Below are 15541 nucleotides of genomic sequence, written 5' to 3'. Positions count from 1 at the left end.
ATATTTTTTAACAGTTGAATTTATCAAATGTGACAATATGAAAGGTTGCTCGTACAGATGAACTTACAGAGAATTATCACCTGAATCTGCAGCTCCCTTTACCTTCACCTCGTAGTTTCAGCCCATAGTTTAGCTGTCCAACTTTATTGTTTTGCAGCAAAAAATTTCGAAACACCTGTCGTACTCAGCACCAAATGGCAGGAAGATGCCGTTAGAGACTAGCTGGTAAACATAGTAGAGTTAGAGAGTCAGATGTCTCTCTCAGGAGTTGGTGGAGAACAAAACAGAGTTAAAATAATGAATACTGGACTTCGCCAGGTGGACACAAACACACCTCCAAGTGAATGCTAATGTGGCTTCATGGCTATAAACTGTTTGCTAACAAGGTCAGCGACTTTAAAGATGATCATCAGTCATTGTTGTTTTCCCAACTTGTTTTTCTGCTGTCCACATTATTGCAGGTATTGTCGTACGAGTGGAGCCAAAGACAGGAGACAGTAACTAAGCTGAGGGAATATTTATTCATGCATAAGTTTCTATATAAACTCATACAGGATGTACACTAGCCCCTGTCTGTGAGTTTAATACTGACATTTGTTTTCACATTACAAATTGTGCAAATGATGATGGCATGAAAATAATCAAATCTAAAGACTGAAAAAAATCAAATTTTAGTCAAACCATTATCGTTAAACACTGTTGAAATGTTAGAAAACCTTATTATAAATCATTATGACTGGTATAAGTTAGGACAATCATTAATACAGTACATTAATTTGCCTGGCAGAGCCTTCATAGTGTTCATTAGAGGATTCAGTCAGGCTCTAATTAAAATGTGGACCCTGTCAGTTCATTCTAGTGTTTGATGCTGCGGTTTTTGGACCTTGTCTGTCAGATCAGAGACAGAGAAAGTGCTCAGGGGGTCCTGAGAGCCGCAAGCCTGTCCCACATTTTCTCAGCAGGGATGATGAGCTTGTTGATATCAGGAGGATTTTTAATGAGCAGGTAGGAGCCTCCTAAAACAGCTCCTGTGGCACAGAACAGCAAGCCTCGGTTTATCACCTGTGAAAAATACAAGAAAACTTTATTAGCTTGAATTTAATGTTCACATGTGGATAACCATAGAACAAATTTTCATTGAGATATCTCGAGGTCAGAGGTCAAGAGGTCCCTTTAAAGATGGCTGTGCCAGGTTTTCCAGGTCTTCTACTTTCACATGATATCTGCCTCTGAAAGACGGGATAATAGGGTGCACTTGGGGGTGGCCAATCCCAAAGTCCCCCCTCTGGACCCGCCCCTGGTCTGGACCAAAGTGGTGGACTGACTTTGTGTCGTAAAAACCGGACTTAAGTAGTTGAATCATAAACATCAGGCTCATTTAACATAATTAATGTGTTATTATGTGTGGTTTTGTAACATAATAAAATCTGTATTGCTTATAATTGTCCGAGAACGTTTATTAATGCCTTATACTCTTCCCACAGTACATACAGCTTTATACTTTTCACTTAGTTCAGTGGCCTCGTTGTTATCTTCATCTTATAAACATCCTCCCTACACTCGGTTAAGAAACAGACCATCATGCCCTCTCTGTCTGTACATGTCAATATCACCCTATTTTTTATTTTTGTTCACAGTGTTCTACTTTATGAAGCAGTTTTTTCTCCCTCACATAGAGGTCATTTTGCATTTTGCCCAGACATCCCCGTGGGTTTAAACATTTTACAGGAGTGGCTGTCAAATCCCCATTGTTTCTAAAAGGGGAAGTGTTTACCCAGAGAGTCACATCTGCCTTTCATGCTCAGCGCTCTTAATACTGTGACTTCAAAAGAGTCCCGAATTACAATACTAGAAGGTTCAAACACATCCCACAAAAAGTCAATTGTGTGCAGGGAAGATGAAATGAATGTGTAAAGAGGAGACACATTTTCTCAAAGTCTTACTTTGTCTTGCCAGTGCCAGCGCTCCACAGCTACATGGTACCTTGTCCTGGTGAAAGTGACCTGGAGACAGCGAAGGGCAACAATTGACAGAGATTTTCTGGTAGACTAAGCAATGTGAGAATGATGATTTTGTCTATTGGGACACTTACCATAGTGTAAAGTGGAATTATTGTCCTTGGCATGAGGAAGTGGAGGAAGTTATCAAGATATTTTCTGAAAAGGAACCATCTGGAGTTGACATGGGCTCTCATCTACAGAACAAAAATGCGTTAGTGAAATGGGGGGGGGGGTTATTAAGCTAAAACGAAGTGCTGCGGCTGAATTTAAGACCTGCAAGAACAAGGATAGGGCTGAGACCCATTACTGGCTGGTTTGAGTGTATGAAGTTTAATGGACGGATGGGAGCTGTCCACTTGCTGTGATGGAAAGTAAATATCTGCAGATAATTGGATTTGGAAAAAAAACCCAGAACAGAAGCTGACTTTCTGTACTTTTAAAATACATTTACTCTTTACTGTACTTCTGTGCGATTTTGAGTTACTCGGACTTTGAATTTTTATTATATGATACTTCATACTTCTACTTTACGAGATTTCAGAGGGAAATATTGTTTTTTTTACCCAATTATATTCATTTATTTCACAGTTACATTGAGTGTTTACTTTTCGGATTAGAACTTTACATGTAAAACTGGGATCAGTTTATAGTCATCAATACACATAGAATAGTTGGGCGAGCATAGCTGAGGAACGTTTTTGTTACTTTTGCTCCCTGGGTTATGTTTTCTCTGTTTTATGATTTTCATTCACTCATGTTTAGGTTTTTCTCTTCCATTTTGTACTCTCCTCTTGTTTTAGCAGCTTCACTTTCTGTTTAAAGGCATAAAAACCCTCCAAAAAATCTTCCTGTCTTTGTGGGTTTTCCCACCTGTGTAACTGTCTGCCATCATTAATTTCATGTCCCTCATTATAGCCTCCTAGTATTTGTGTGTCCCTGTCTCAGTGCCTTCCTAGTGTTTTTTAATCTCTGCCTTGGTTTTCTTGGACCTTTCCCATTGAATGGACTTTGGATTTGCCAGCTCCCTGTTGGATTTGTTTGCCCCCATTAGACTGTTTATCTGGTTTTGACCTCTCTGAACATCCCTTAAGTGTTTTTGTACATTGACTTTGTCAATAAATTGTTTTACTGCACCAGTTTCGCCTCTGAGTCTGCATTTGGGTCCCATTCCTCATGTTCCTGGTCACCCTCTTTGCTCAACTGTGACAGTTCTGCCACAAAAACACACGTGAGAATTTTCTGAAGTGGTTGCGGGTGGGTGAATTTGGACGAAGCGCCTCCCCATTAAGAGAGACGCTGAGCGCATTTACACACAAGGCACAGCAGTGTAACTTGATTATTTAAATCTCCCGACACGCCGACAGGATCAGTTAGGGTTTAATGTTAATTAATGTCCTTCTACACATCCAAAAGGTCACACACAGGTTCATACAGTGAAACAGTTTGGAGTAAAGCCACAGTACTACTGAAAGCAGCCTCTCTAATCATTAAGGTAAATACTTAAAACATTAAATAACACACAATAAAGAAATCACCTGGAGAGTTTGTGCTGCTTGACCTAAATTACAAGGCAATAGAGCCTACAGGGACTGGTAAAGGTCGAGTGAAATGTCCAAGAGGATCTTGGTCTCTAAAGCGAATAAGTAGTGCAGCTGATTTTAAATGAACTCAGAGCCGATTTGCACATCACTGTTGTGCTGCAGCAAAAAAACAACGAAGAAAAGGAATATAATTTGGGTGAGAGAAAGGAGGTAAAAACGTAGCTGCTTGTTCGTACTGTGGTTTAGGAAAGACAGCAGGGTTATAAATACTGAAAATCTGTTCTGATAGAAACTACTATTGTTCCCCTAAATGCAAATCAATGCATGATAAGACTGGGTTCAGATATTGACTTCAGATGACAGCAGGAGTTTGATTTCTTGCTCTCATTGGCTGTAGCTTGTTACATGGCTCCCAAATATGTCTGCAAAGCATCGATGAGTTCTTGCATCTGTTCAGTTCACACATAATGCTCTATTGCTTTCACTTTCACTGGCAATGTATTACTTTTATGCGGTGACATTGACACATTATATTTCTTCCACAATCATCCATCCAATTTCTTGTGTTGGGGTCACTACACTATCACTTAACCCCACTTTATAGGATGCATTTTAAAGTATGAGGTTAAATTGGACATATTAAATAAATATGCATTACTTCAATGTAGTTGTACATGGCCAGGTCTGCAATTGCGTGGTCATCTGGAACTCGCACTCTGGTATACTCAGGCAGTACAGCACCTGCGTGGACACACAAAGGAAAAAAAATATGATGAATTGTCACTTCTGTGTCCCCTTTAATCTTTGCTCATTTATAAGGTACTTACTGAAATCCTCACTGAACTGCTCCATTATTTCGTCAAAGACAATGCAGTCCTCAAAGCCCTATAAAGCATAAATGGATGAATGAGTCTCCAATTGTTTTCTGCCTTGTCTTCCCTGTTTTCTTTGTTACTTACAGCATTCATCCCCTGCCCATAGAAAGGCACCACTGCATGGGCTGCGTCGCCCATAAGGACACACTTGTCGCCAATGTGATATGGGGTGCACTTGACAGACACCATGGCCTGCCCAGGCAATCGGAAATAATCCCTCTTGAGAGCATCACTGTGAGGCACAAATGGAAATAAAACAATTACAAACCCATTTTGAGATATTAATTTTGACAGTTGCTTTTTTTTAAACACACTTTACTGTTTTTTCTTGCCACAAAAGCGTCTGTCACATCTGAGTAAGCTAAAACAACCATGCTAACCAAGTTAAACAGCAAAACAGAGGAACAAAAGCATTGCATTCAGTTATGTTTATGCCTGAGCACTCCAAATAACCCAGAGAGGAAGTGAGTGAATGAAAGCCTCAAGCGTTTCTACAGCTCATGCCTCCGCTATCTCACCGTCACCCACAACATACGCTTCACATCAAATTAAAACCTCACTCCACAAAGCCATGTAACTGCAATTTCACACATCACAGATCATGGCTGTGGATGGGCCTGAAGTCGACGGGTGATGGATGAAATTAAAGTGTTTTTGAGGATGGCTTGGCAGGTTGGATGAAGAAATAAAGGCAGGGTGGGGAGAAAAGGGGGAGGCAGACTGACGGTGGTGGGGAGAGAGAAGAGTGGAGGTGAGAAAGTCACTTACACTCCTATTAGTGGTATGGCATCAGGGAAGTATTTCTGGAAAAACTGGATGACTTCATCTCCTGTGGTGATCTTCTCAAACTCCTCAAAGGGCATGAAGAGGGTGCAAGTAAATGTCTTGTCCTAAATTGGAAAATGAACAGGGGTTTTACTTTATTAATTTTTTTCCTCAGTGACTCGCAACTGTCCCAAATTCTACTTTCAACTGTCCCAGACTTCAAGGAATCAAGGACATTTATTCATCATTATACTACACAAGGTTGTATAACAAAATGAGAGTTTGTAGTTCCTTAATGCTACGCACATAGAATTTTTTTTTTTTTCATTTCACATATAAAGATTATTTAATAACTTTGTTTCAGTAACTTGCATCACTTTATGGGCTCACTCTGGTCTGCCATAGAAAGCTCTGCTTGTGGTTCCTGCACTTACATCTGAAAAAAAAAATTGAAATCACCCTAGGTGTTTGATTTGAGGGTGGCTGCGGCTCAGGAGGTAGAGCGGGTCGGCCACTAATCAGAAGCTTTATGGTTTAATCCTCCCGCTGCATGTCAAAGTGTCCTTGAGCAAGATACTTAACCCCAAATTGCTCCCTATGCTGTGCCATCGGTGTGTGAATGTGTGTGAATGTGTGTAGTTTCAGTTTTGGATGAGCGGTTGGCACCTTGTATGGCTGCCTCTGTCATCACTGTGTGAATGGGTGACAAGCAGTGTAAAGCGCTTTGAGTGGCTGGAAGAATAGAAAAGCGCCATATACAGTAAGTGCAGCATTTACCACAATCAGTTTTCATTATTCTTTTGGTCATTGGTTGACTGCTGGGTTGTTTTAAAAATGCATCACTGCAAACTGCAGTGCAAATGCAAACCTGTTTCTGATTGGTAGACAACGATGGAAATGTACATACACACTTGAAACATTCTTATTATTTAGCCAAATATTCACACTACGGAGACATTGTATATTTAAAGTAAAATAGTGACATTGTAGTGTGCAGTGTAAAGCGCTTTGAGCTGTCGGAAGCGTATAGCCAAACTCCACCTAGTGCAAGTGATGGATAAAAGTGCACTGGGGGTTGTGGGCGTGCCATTATGTGCCCATCTGAGCAGGTGCTATCTATCAGCATCACAGAGTCCTCCACGAGAACCTTTTAGCGCTCTGTCTCTGTTACCATGGTATCCACAGCGGCAAGGATGTGTTTTGTTTTGTTTTTCTGAGCCCTAATGTGTTCTGGGATCGAGGGCAGTAAGTGACAGTGTGAATGCTTTCCAAAGTCAGCTGCCTTAACCTGGCCTCACTGAAGAGAGCAAAACTGTTGTGCTGAGTCAGTCATGCAGAAAAATCATTGTAGGGTTAAGAAGGAAAGAGACAGAGAGAAATCTGATGAAAGCAGACAGCGAGACTGTGAGAAGGAGGGCACACTGCTGTGTGGAAACTGGGTAAGATTTCTGATGAGTAAGTCTCTACTGGCTATGAAGGGTCTGTAAACAAGGCTAATTAACTGTATGAGGACATCCCAGAGGTCAATCATGCCCTGAAATCCTCTGAAGTGATTATGCTTTTGTCTCAGCTAGCTCACAAATAAACAGTTTACATTGGTCGGTTTGTAACTGTAGTGTGAAAGCTAAAAAAAACACAGGAGAGAGGAAGATATAATTCCCACTTACCAAGTTGGGCAGGGCGATCATCATGAATGTGTTTCGTGGCCAGATGTGCAGATAATTAGGCTTCATGGCAAACTGGAGATGATGATGAAAGTGGGACAAACAAAATGAAATAAACAAGAAGACATCTACGATGAGTCCACAGAAAGTTGTGAGTCTAACACTAGCAGCATCTCACTATGTTCAATAAAAAGAGGACACTACACAGAGGACTGACCTCTCCGTTGATGGGTGGCATGGTGAGCTCCATGTAGCCGTGGGGGATGTAGGTCTGGCTGTAGTTGAAGCGGCTGCGACGAAGGAATTGCTTGCGGATGGCAGAGAAAGCTCCATCACAGCCTACAATCAGGTCTGCCTGGATCTGCTCCTCGGACCCATCTGACCTGAGAAACATACCAGCAACATGACAACTTAACTTCAGTGTACGGTGTACTGATGACCATGTATATAAGCTGAATAACTTTACTACATTCTCACAACAGGCCCTTTTATACCTAGAGTCCATAACATTACAAATATATATATATATACACCATAAGCCGTTTACATGGTAAATAATTTCAATGAGCAAAGGGAACTTTACAGTCAGAGACCTTCATCAGGCTTCCTGGAGGCAGTGTCCTGATGTACCTGTCACCCAGGCTGACACTCTGGTGTGTAAAAAGTCTTCCTTTGTAGATGTTTATCCTGAGAAAAGGTGGTAAGTGTGCGTCCCTCAGGCTAAGTGCTGCAGGTATGATTCAGTCTAATGCAGGCTGAGAGCTGTATGTTTGAGCCTTTCTTTCTCACACTTGGCCTTTTCATCAAGCACACTTTGGAAGTTTCTTTTCCTCTGCAGGACTTAGGAGACACTTAGGGCTTTTTTGGCTTTCCCATTAGTACACTGGAAAATCAGGACACTGACTTTTTACAACTTAAAAATGTTTTGATTCCCACAGATATTAAACATTTCCTTTATACTGAGATCTAAATGGCACATGGCCGTTGCCCTTACAAATTTAAACTTACTTATGACCTACTCACCAAACACAGTATTTCACTGATGCTTTAAATTCAAAAAGTTTCATGTCAAAATGACTAGTGTTCTCACACTAGCCATTTTGACATGAAATTGTAGGGTAAACACTGGTGTTACCAATGATACTAATAAAGTTCTGTTCCATTGAGTGTAGCAGAGCCTTTCCAGTGATCCAGCATGCACAATAGCTGCACTCTGACTCGTATTTGACCTGAATGGAACTATCTATTGAATGGTTGTGGCTTTTTCTGATTCACAGTAATTTCGCTCGCAGCCATTGTCACAATAAACACACTGTATACTGCTAGATGCATCTACTCTTTTCCATTAAAAGCTGTTTCAAACAGCAGGAGTCAGTTCTCCTGACGTCCCTGGACACAGTCTGATGTGCAGCATCCTGTCAGTTGCTGGAGTTAAATTTTCCAACTAAGAACTGACTGTGTCCACAGGACAGCACACACTAATGAGCCATGTGGAAATGCCGGTAGGTCTGTTAAACTCAATGTTGAGTACGTCTGGATTCTTAGCACTCTATAATCTAATTTAATGATCCTTGCAGGGGACATACTTTAATTTGTTGCCAAAATGCTTTAGAGGTCCAGTGTGTAGGATTAGGATAGGCTGCAGAGTGTTTCGGGTCACATCCTGTATGAAGCTGTGCATAAAGTCCATGGCTATGGGTCAAAACATAAAAGGAGATTTCAGTCTGGACCAAACTGATGCACCCACATTACTATTCATAGAGCCATGCTGCTAGTTCACTAGGAAGTCTGTACATGTTCACATGTGACAATAAATGTCGGTTAATGACTAGTAAATCTGTAAGTTGACCCAGTGCATATTAAATCTGACAATACCTGGTTTCCTAATTACAGTGTTGTGAGGCTCGGTGACAATCCTTTGTTGTTACTTGTATGTGCACCGTGGGATGTTGATTTCACATTGTGTCTACCCACCGCCGTGCTACAGATCTCCACCTAAAGATATTGTATTTTAAAAATCTGATTACAATATTGAACGGTGCTCAAAGATATTCAAGGACCTCATTAACATGTTATTAGATTTAGTACAATTATAGACCAGACTATGGGAAGAAAGCCGGTCATGTATATTTCATGCTGATTGCTATCTTTTAACATTTCCTGACTAGTATGGGAGGAAACTCTGGCATCTGGTTCTCCGTGTACATTTAATTATACAAGCTGGAGGGAGCAAATAGGAGCTGTCACAGTTGAACCACAGGGTGGAGGGAAGGATATGTCCTGGATGTGTAAGGTGCACACCAGGGTGACTTTTTGGTTTCAAGGCACACTCACAACCTTTATGCAAAACTTGAATTAATTAAAGTGCATGAAAGTTGTTTGTTCACTGTGGCTGTAGCTCCGCAGTGACTCATTCTAATCGACATTTCCAATGTTGGACCACCAGGCATTAAAAGAATAAATAACTAGAAATAACAACGCACACATCAAGTGGATTTTTACACATTTTAGATAAGGCTGAGCTCAATTTAAAAGCTCTGTGATCAAATTAAACACAGTTTGTGTTCCTGCATACTGTGTTAATAATTCACTGCATGGGTACGCTAATGCCCACAAAGACCTGGAGGTGTTTCAGTGTTAATTGGGTTGTAAATTGTGTGTAACATTTTGCTCAAGGACAAACAATTACAGAGTTACAAAAAAGTCACGCACAGAGGCTTCAGAGGCAACATGTTTATCACCATCCCAGACCTGGGGCAGTTAACGTGTACAAGGCCACACGTGTTTACATGCAGGAACGCAAAGGGAACGCGATCGATAAAGCCGTCGTTAAAACGAGGAATCCCAAATGAGCAGATCCTCATCCTAGATTAACCTCCATGTGTTATATGTGTATCTGTGAGAGCGTGTGTGGTGAGTACAGGGGTGCGCATGTGTAAGATCAGTAACTATTTACCTGACAAAGGTCATTAGCCCTGTTTCAGCAGACCAGTCCTGCAATTTGTGGTCAAAGTTTAACTTTGTGTTTGGATATTTCTCTGCCTCTGTGGGAGGAAAATGTTACAAAAGGAGCTTATATCACAGATGCAGGCATGATGTAACGCTAACAGCATTACAGGTAATAATTGTTCAAATACACATAAAACCTTCACGATTCTAATAAAATGCAGTGAGAAAACAGACTGTGAAACAGTTAAATCCATCCCCCGCTGAAGGGGAATGACCTTACACTGATTAGCGTGAATCTCATGAACAACACAACACAGCAGTCAACGTATCTGATTTAACATCGGTTGTCACAGTTTCCAAAATCTCTTTATCTCAATGTTCATTCCAGGAGTCTGGATTGGCCCCGATAAGAGCTTCGACTTAACAATCAGCATCTTTTTCAGCAGACACAGGCAATCTAAATAAACAAAGGCCCATGCTGTTGCACATTATCTCCAAGCGTACACTGAAGCACTCATTAAATATTAGGCAAAATCCTTTTAGCCTGAAAAGACTAATACATTCCCTGATGTACTCATGCAGTTTAAAGACACACAGGGAGTGTGTGGATAAAGCTCAGCTTGCCAGCAAACAGCCTCAATCAGACCAATTGGTGTAAAGAAAGTGTATGTCTTTTAACTTTTAAGCTTTGTGCAGAGTTCATAAATTAAGAATGTATTGAGAGTACAAACTTAATTAACGCTTTGATAGAACGGAACCATATGGATTCATATACTGTATAATATGCTGTTTGTAAAAGTGGAGTGATTCTTTAAAGTGATACTGTGTAACTTTTGAAAGAAGAAATAACTCTTTTTCTTCTTCCTCCTCTTCAGATAAAAAGTTGAATTCATTAGCAATAAAATTGCTCAGTTCATAAACTATGGGTTTAGCTGCTACAGCCCTACTTGGTCTTTTATGACCATACAGCTTATAGCTAATGTTAGTTAATGTTAGCAATCCTCGAGCAGATATTGACTATGACTTTATGGCTGTGTCCAAAACCGCTACCTTGTTCGCTGACACTAGTGATAGTAGTTCTCGTGAGATTTCAGACAAATATAATCATCACCATTTTGCGTCAACATAGTTTCTGCATCTATGAAATGTGACGCATTTTATTGTGGGACTGTTAGCAGAAGTTAGCTAATGTACATCCCATGGACAGAACTTTTCTGTTCCATTGTGAAATATTTTTTGCAGAATTTGGACCCTCAAATAAAATGGTGCACAGTATAATGCACTATATAGTAAATAGGTAGTGATCCTTTCTCCACTTTCACATTTAGCATGATCCCATAGCTGTTACTTGGCTGCACTAGCAAAGTTCAGCAAAGGTTACATAATCTAATTTGAATGTTATTAGAAAGCGAATTTGCTGCCTGTTTGAATGACAGGGTGTTAAGTTGGGACTCCACCTCCTTTAAGGTCACATGCTATATTTAAAGTGTTCTGCTTGACATTCATTGATTCAATCATGCAGTTGGTATGAAGGAAAATCAAACACATAGGGACATTCTGAGTTGGTTGTATGAGGGATTTTCTTCAACCTCCTCTCAAGGTTCCATAGGGGGAAATACAGCCTGATATAATTGAGAAATCTTCTCAATAACTTAAATTTGGCTTTTAGTCCGATTTTATTTTCTTTGATAATAAAGATTGAGATGATACATCAGGACGTAACTCTGGCACTCACTCATTCAGACATAAGACAGACATGTCAAATTGTCGTCATATTAACATAAAGGGCTGCATGTCTGAAAGGGGCTGAAACTCTTTACGAGTCAAATTTTGCAGTATTATATATCTTGTAGGAAAGGTGCATCATTTCAATGTTAAATTCCTCTTTCAGTTCCATTATAATTTGTTTATTTCAGCAGCACACATCCCATGATACTGTATTCGGTGTTAATGCTCCAAGGCTGTTTTGGCTGAATTAAACATTAAAAAAATAGACTAATACTCTTACCTGTTAGCAGCTCTTTGTTTAGATTTGCTCGGTCTACTGAGAGGATGTACTGAAAGGAGAACAATCTGTATGTTAGTGTGATTCTGCACAGTACAACTTCACAAACAGAACTTTAACACTGCTCATTTAAATGGGAACAAGAAGCCTCTGTGGTTTATACTATGAATCTACATGCTTTCACTGTCTGTCTTGTATATTTTTGTTTTATTCAACCATCTAATGAGATTAAGAATCTCTGCCAAACGGGCAGCAGTGTAATCAAAAACAACTATTTTCAGACAGACAAACCATAAAGAACAGGCACACGTTGTGTAATGACACACAAACCCAATTTTTGTTTGGACTCTATTGTTACGTTATGTGACAACACATTTCGGTCTGACTGCACAAGTTTTCACTTACTTTTCATCATTCGGTGCATCCTTGACCTACTTCAGCTAACATACCTCAGTGTGTGCCTGCTCATTTCTGTATGTGTGTGCTTACGAGCACACCTATGTCAGCGCTAGGTCTAGCAAGCTGCAGAATTAATATTCAATGTGTCGACTGACATGAAGCAATTCTTACAGTGTGTCTACTAACACTTTCAGCAATATGTTGGAAATATGAACTACACTGTATACAAGATATATTAATACTGAATGGCCATGCAAATAACAATCCAATCTAAGATATGTTATCAATCCTAACTAATAGGTCATCACAGCTTTATGTGTGCAATTGAAACATGTTGTAGTTTGAAGGTCTTGCAGAACTTACATCACAAAAATATACAAAGGGGATAATGTGTCAGTTAAGTCATATTCTGGCTCTTATATGTGGCTCTTATCAAATATTTGTACACATTATATCCAGCTTTACCTGGCCTTTCTTGCCATAAGGGATCGGGGACTGTTTCCCACTCAGGGAATGGATCATTCTCGCATTCATGGGGATTCCCTGGGAGACAATCTGAGGAAAAATTATTAATACAGGTGAAATAAAAACCCATGTATTAACATTTAGAATAAACAAATCTGTATAATATTATCCTTTGTCAAAAATCCATGTTTCCAGTCTCAGTTTGTGTGGAAGCTGGGTATCCTGCCGTGGACAGTCCAGGTAGTCCATGTGGTCAATCAGCAATGAAAGCCTTGTTCTGTCATGCTGAAAAGTCATGCAAGTGTAAAAAAAGGGTCTGATGCAGATTTCTCGGGTGTACATGGTCAGTGCAGCAAATGCCGGCCAACAAAGCAACATCACTGACCTCAGATGCCAGGATAAAACATCTTAAGTGGACTGTAAGCAAAGGAAGCAGATTCCCTGGGGCCCGGCCACATGTTTAATATTTAATTATTGAACAGTTTCCACCCACTTACTGTCTATGATGTGTAGATTAAGAGGACTTATGCAGTAAGGGCAGGAATAATGGACGACCTACACAAATATATGCTACTGATTTGTTTCATACCAATCTTTTAGACCAATATACAAACAAGGTAGGATCACCATTCCCCTGCAGTGTACCTGTACCTCATTATTAGCTCAACAGTGAATATATTTGATCAGCATACCTTATCTTCCATTCCAACATGCTTCAGAGCTTGTCGGCCCCTGTGAGACAAAGCCAGGTTGATGCTTCTCCCCTTCACAATTTTGGCTCGTCGGATATCTGACCAGAATCAGACACAGTGTTTTCAGTCTAACTACAAGGTTCAGAAATATTATAATATGGATGTGTGGGATGGATCTATTCCTTAGAGAGAGGAGTGATGTTACGATGTTATTTACTAAAGTCAGTTTAAAAGAGAGTTTTGAATAATACCTTCCCGAATTTCAAACACTTGCACATCAAAGCCTCTTTTGGCAAAAAAGCAGGCATTCAGGGCCCCAACCTAATGGGTGAAGGAGATAAGGACAAGGAGAGTTTTTTAAAAATCTTGCCAAAATTTCTGGCTGTACAGTGTCATACATGAATAATTATCTCTTAAATATGCCTTATTAACTCTACATAGGCTGCATAGCAATTGCTAAACACATTTATTCCACACTTTAAAGTGCTTTTTTGTCCTCTTCTTTCCATGTAAAAGGACTTTGTAGAATTGTTCCCTTTTATAAGAGCACAGTTGCCTTGGTAAAGGTCAATGTGCATTCAAGAGATCAAGAGACAAGAGGTGCTGCACAATGAATTAATAATTCACTTTAATTGTCTCTTCTTACCAAACCACCGCCCACCACTGCTACAACTTTTTTCTTGGTTGATCTGCCGGTTGATTCCTCCATTGTGCTTGACGGTTGTCTGGAGGTCTGATCGTCTCACTGTCCGCTTCAAAGTGACTTATAGAAGTATTGAGTAAAGATTGAAAAGAGGAGGAGCAGAGTGAGTCCCATGAGTGTCACTCTCCACATTAGTTCCTCTTTTCAAGGCAAACACAAGCGACAGATAACTGAGGACTTTCCAAACAAAAGGCCTGAACCAGACCTGCTTGTAAACTAGCTTATAAATGACTCATTTGGGTGGAATAAGAGGAGTTTACAGTTTTGTCTCAGGGAATACTTTTACTAGAGGAGCCTTCCTGGCCTGCAGGTGCAAATAAACACATTAAAATGACCCTATCGGTTGTCAAAGAAGCTCCTGAAATAACAACCTGTGTCTAGTCTTTATTAATAAATAAAAAGACGAGATAGAAAGACTAGGTCATTATAATAGAGCTATTTCCCAAGAGTCTCATTCAACTGTGGAGTAATGAGATGACTAACATAGTGGATCACTGCTCTTAAGTGACAGGTAATACATGTCCCTAAAATAAAGTAAAGAGATCTGTCGCCATCTAGTGGCTGTGAGATGACAGCAATCACATTCATAATCATAACTCTTGTTATTATTAATGGAACAGCAAACAGGCTCCATGCAGAATGTGTAAATATGATCATCCATTTAGTATATGTTGTGTATATACAATGAAACAACAAGTGTCTCTATGTAATCCACATAATTCACATTTTACTATATCAGGTATATAATTATACTTTTACTAGTATATGATTAATGAATTTAGAAACAGTAAAGTATAATAATGACATTACCTTAAATTCTTTGGCATCGGTTTAGGGGAACCTAAAAATAAACTTTGTTACAACCGGAATTTCACTGAGTTGTAAAATGACAATTAAAATACTCCATGTAAGTAGTAAATCATACACATTTTTTCGAATAAACTCAACAAGACAAGAAAGAAAACAATATAACCAAAGTTTAATAAGTAACATAATAATACATATATATATTGTTTTAAGTAAAATAAATTAAGGGGTCTCTTTGCAGGTTTTAAGTTAATAAAAGTATAATAGGCAAAAATATTTAACTATTCCCTTTCGCAGTTTAATTTCCACGAATTAAAGAGTGGATTTCGTGCAGTATTTCTAAAAATAAACTTTGTTGAGTTGTAAAATGACGATTAAAATACTTTATATCCTTGTATCCATGTAAGTAATAAATCATAATTTTTTTTAGAATAAACTCAAGAAGACAAGAAGTAAATAATAAAAATCAAAGTTAAATAAGTAGCATAATAATATATACCTATATTTTTTAAGTAAATTAAATTAAGGGGTCAGTCTCTGTTTTAAGTTATTAGATGTACTAATAGGCAACAGTTAATTATTCCCTTTCACAGTTTAATATTCCACGAGTTGAATTTCGTGCAGTATTCCTAAAATATGTATTAATATAATGTAATAAAATATGTATTAATATAAT

At 39.2% G+C, this 15541-nt stretch overlaps 1 protein-coding gene across 1 annotated transcript; it reads right to left on the bottom strand.

Moving 5' to 3' along the window:
• Nucleotides 1–517: 517 nt before the first annotated feature.
• Nucleotides 518–14107, bottom strand: LOC118329884 (kynurenine 3-monooxygenase). The gene is made up of 15 exons (XM_035664231.1): nucleotides 14002–14107; nucleotides 13607–13676; nucleotides 13356–13453; nucleotides 12664–12753; nucleotides 11803–11851; nucleotides 9802–9889; nucleotides 7063–7228; nucleotides 6849–6920; nucleotides 5185–5306; nucleotides 4501–4648; nucleotides 4369–4426; nucleotides 4200–4282; nucleotides 2093–2194; nucleotides 1944–2003; nucleotides 518–1062 (listed from the first exon to the last, which is right to left on the bottom strand). Exons 1-15 carry the CDS (start codon nucleotides 14062–14064, stop codon nucleotides 916–918), a joined length of 1416 nt encoding a protein of 471 aa, XP_035520124.1. The 5' UTR covers nucleotides 14065–14107; the 3' UTR covers nucleotides 518–915.
• Nucleotides 14108–15541: the final 1434 nt, after the last annotated feature.

Source organism: Morone saxatilis, unplaced genomic scaffold, assembly GCF_004916995.1.
Source record: "Morone saxatilis isolate NCDOM2014 unplaced genomic scaffold, NCSU_SB_2.0 Contig19, whole genome shotgun sequence".
In the NCBI taxonomy this organism is placed as follows: domain Eukaryota; kingdom Metazoa; phylum Chordata; class Actinopteri; family Moronidae; genus Morone; species Morone saxatilis.
Note: the sequence above shows the minus strand (reverse complement) of the source record. Positions and strands in the feature narration are given on the sequence as shown.

Excerpts from the sequence above, each read along its gene's own strand:
- LOC118329884 (XM_035664231.1), bottom strand. The coding sequence starts at position 14,064 with ATGGAGGAATCAACCGGCAGATCAACCAAGAAAAAAGTTGTAGCAGTG. Across the intron at positions 9,890-11,802 it reads AAACAAAGAGCTGCTAACAG|AGGCAGAGAAATATCCAAAC; the intron begins GTAAGAGTATTA and ends TTCCTCCCACAG. Across the intron at positions 6,921-7,062 it reads TGCCACCCATCAACGGAGAG|TTTGCCATGAAGCCTAATTA; the intron begins GTCAGTCCTCTG and ends CATCATCTCCAG.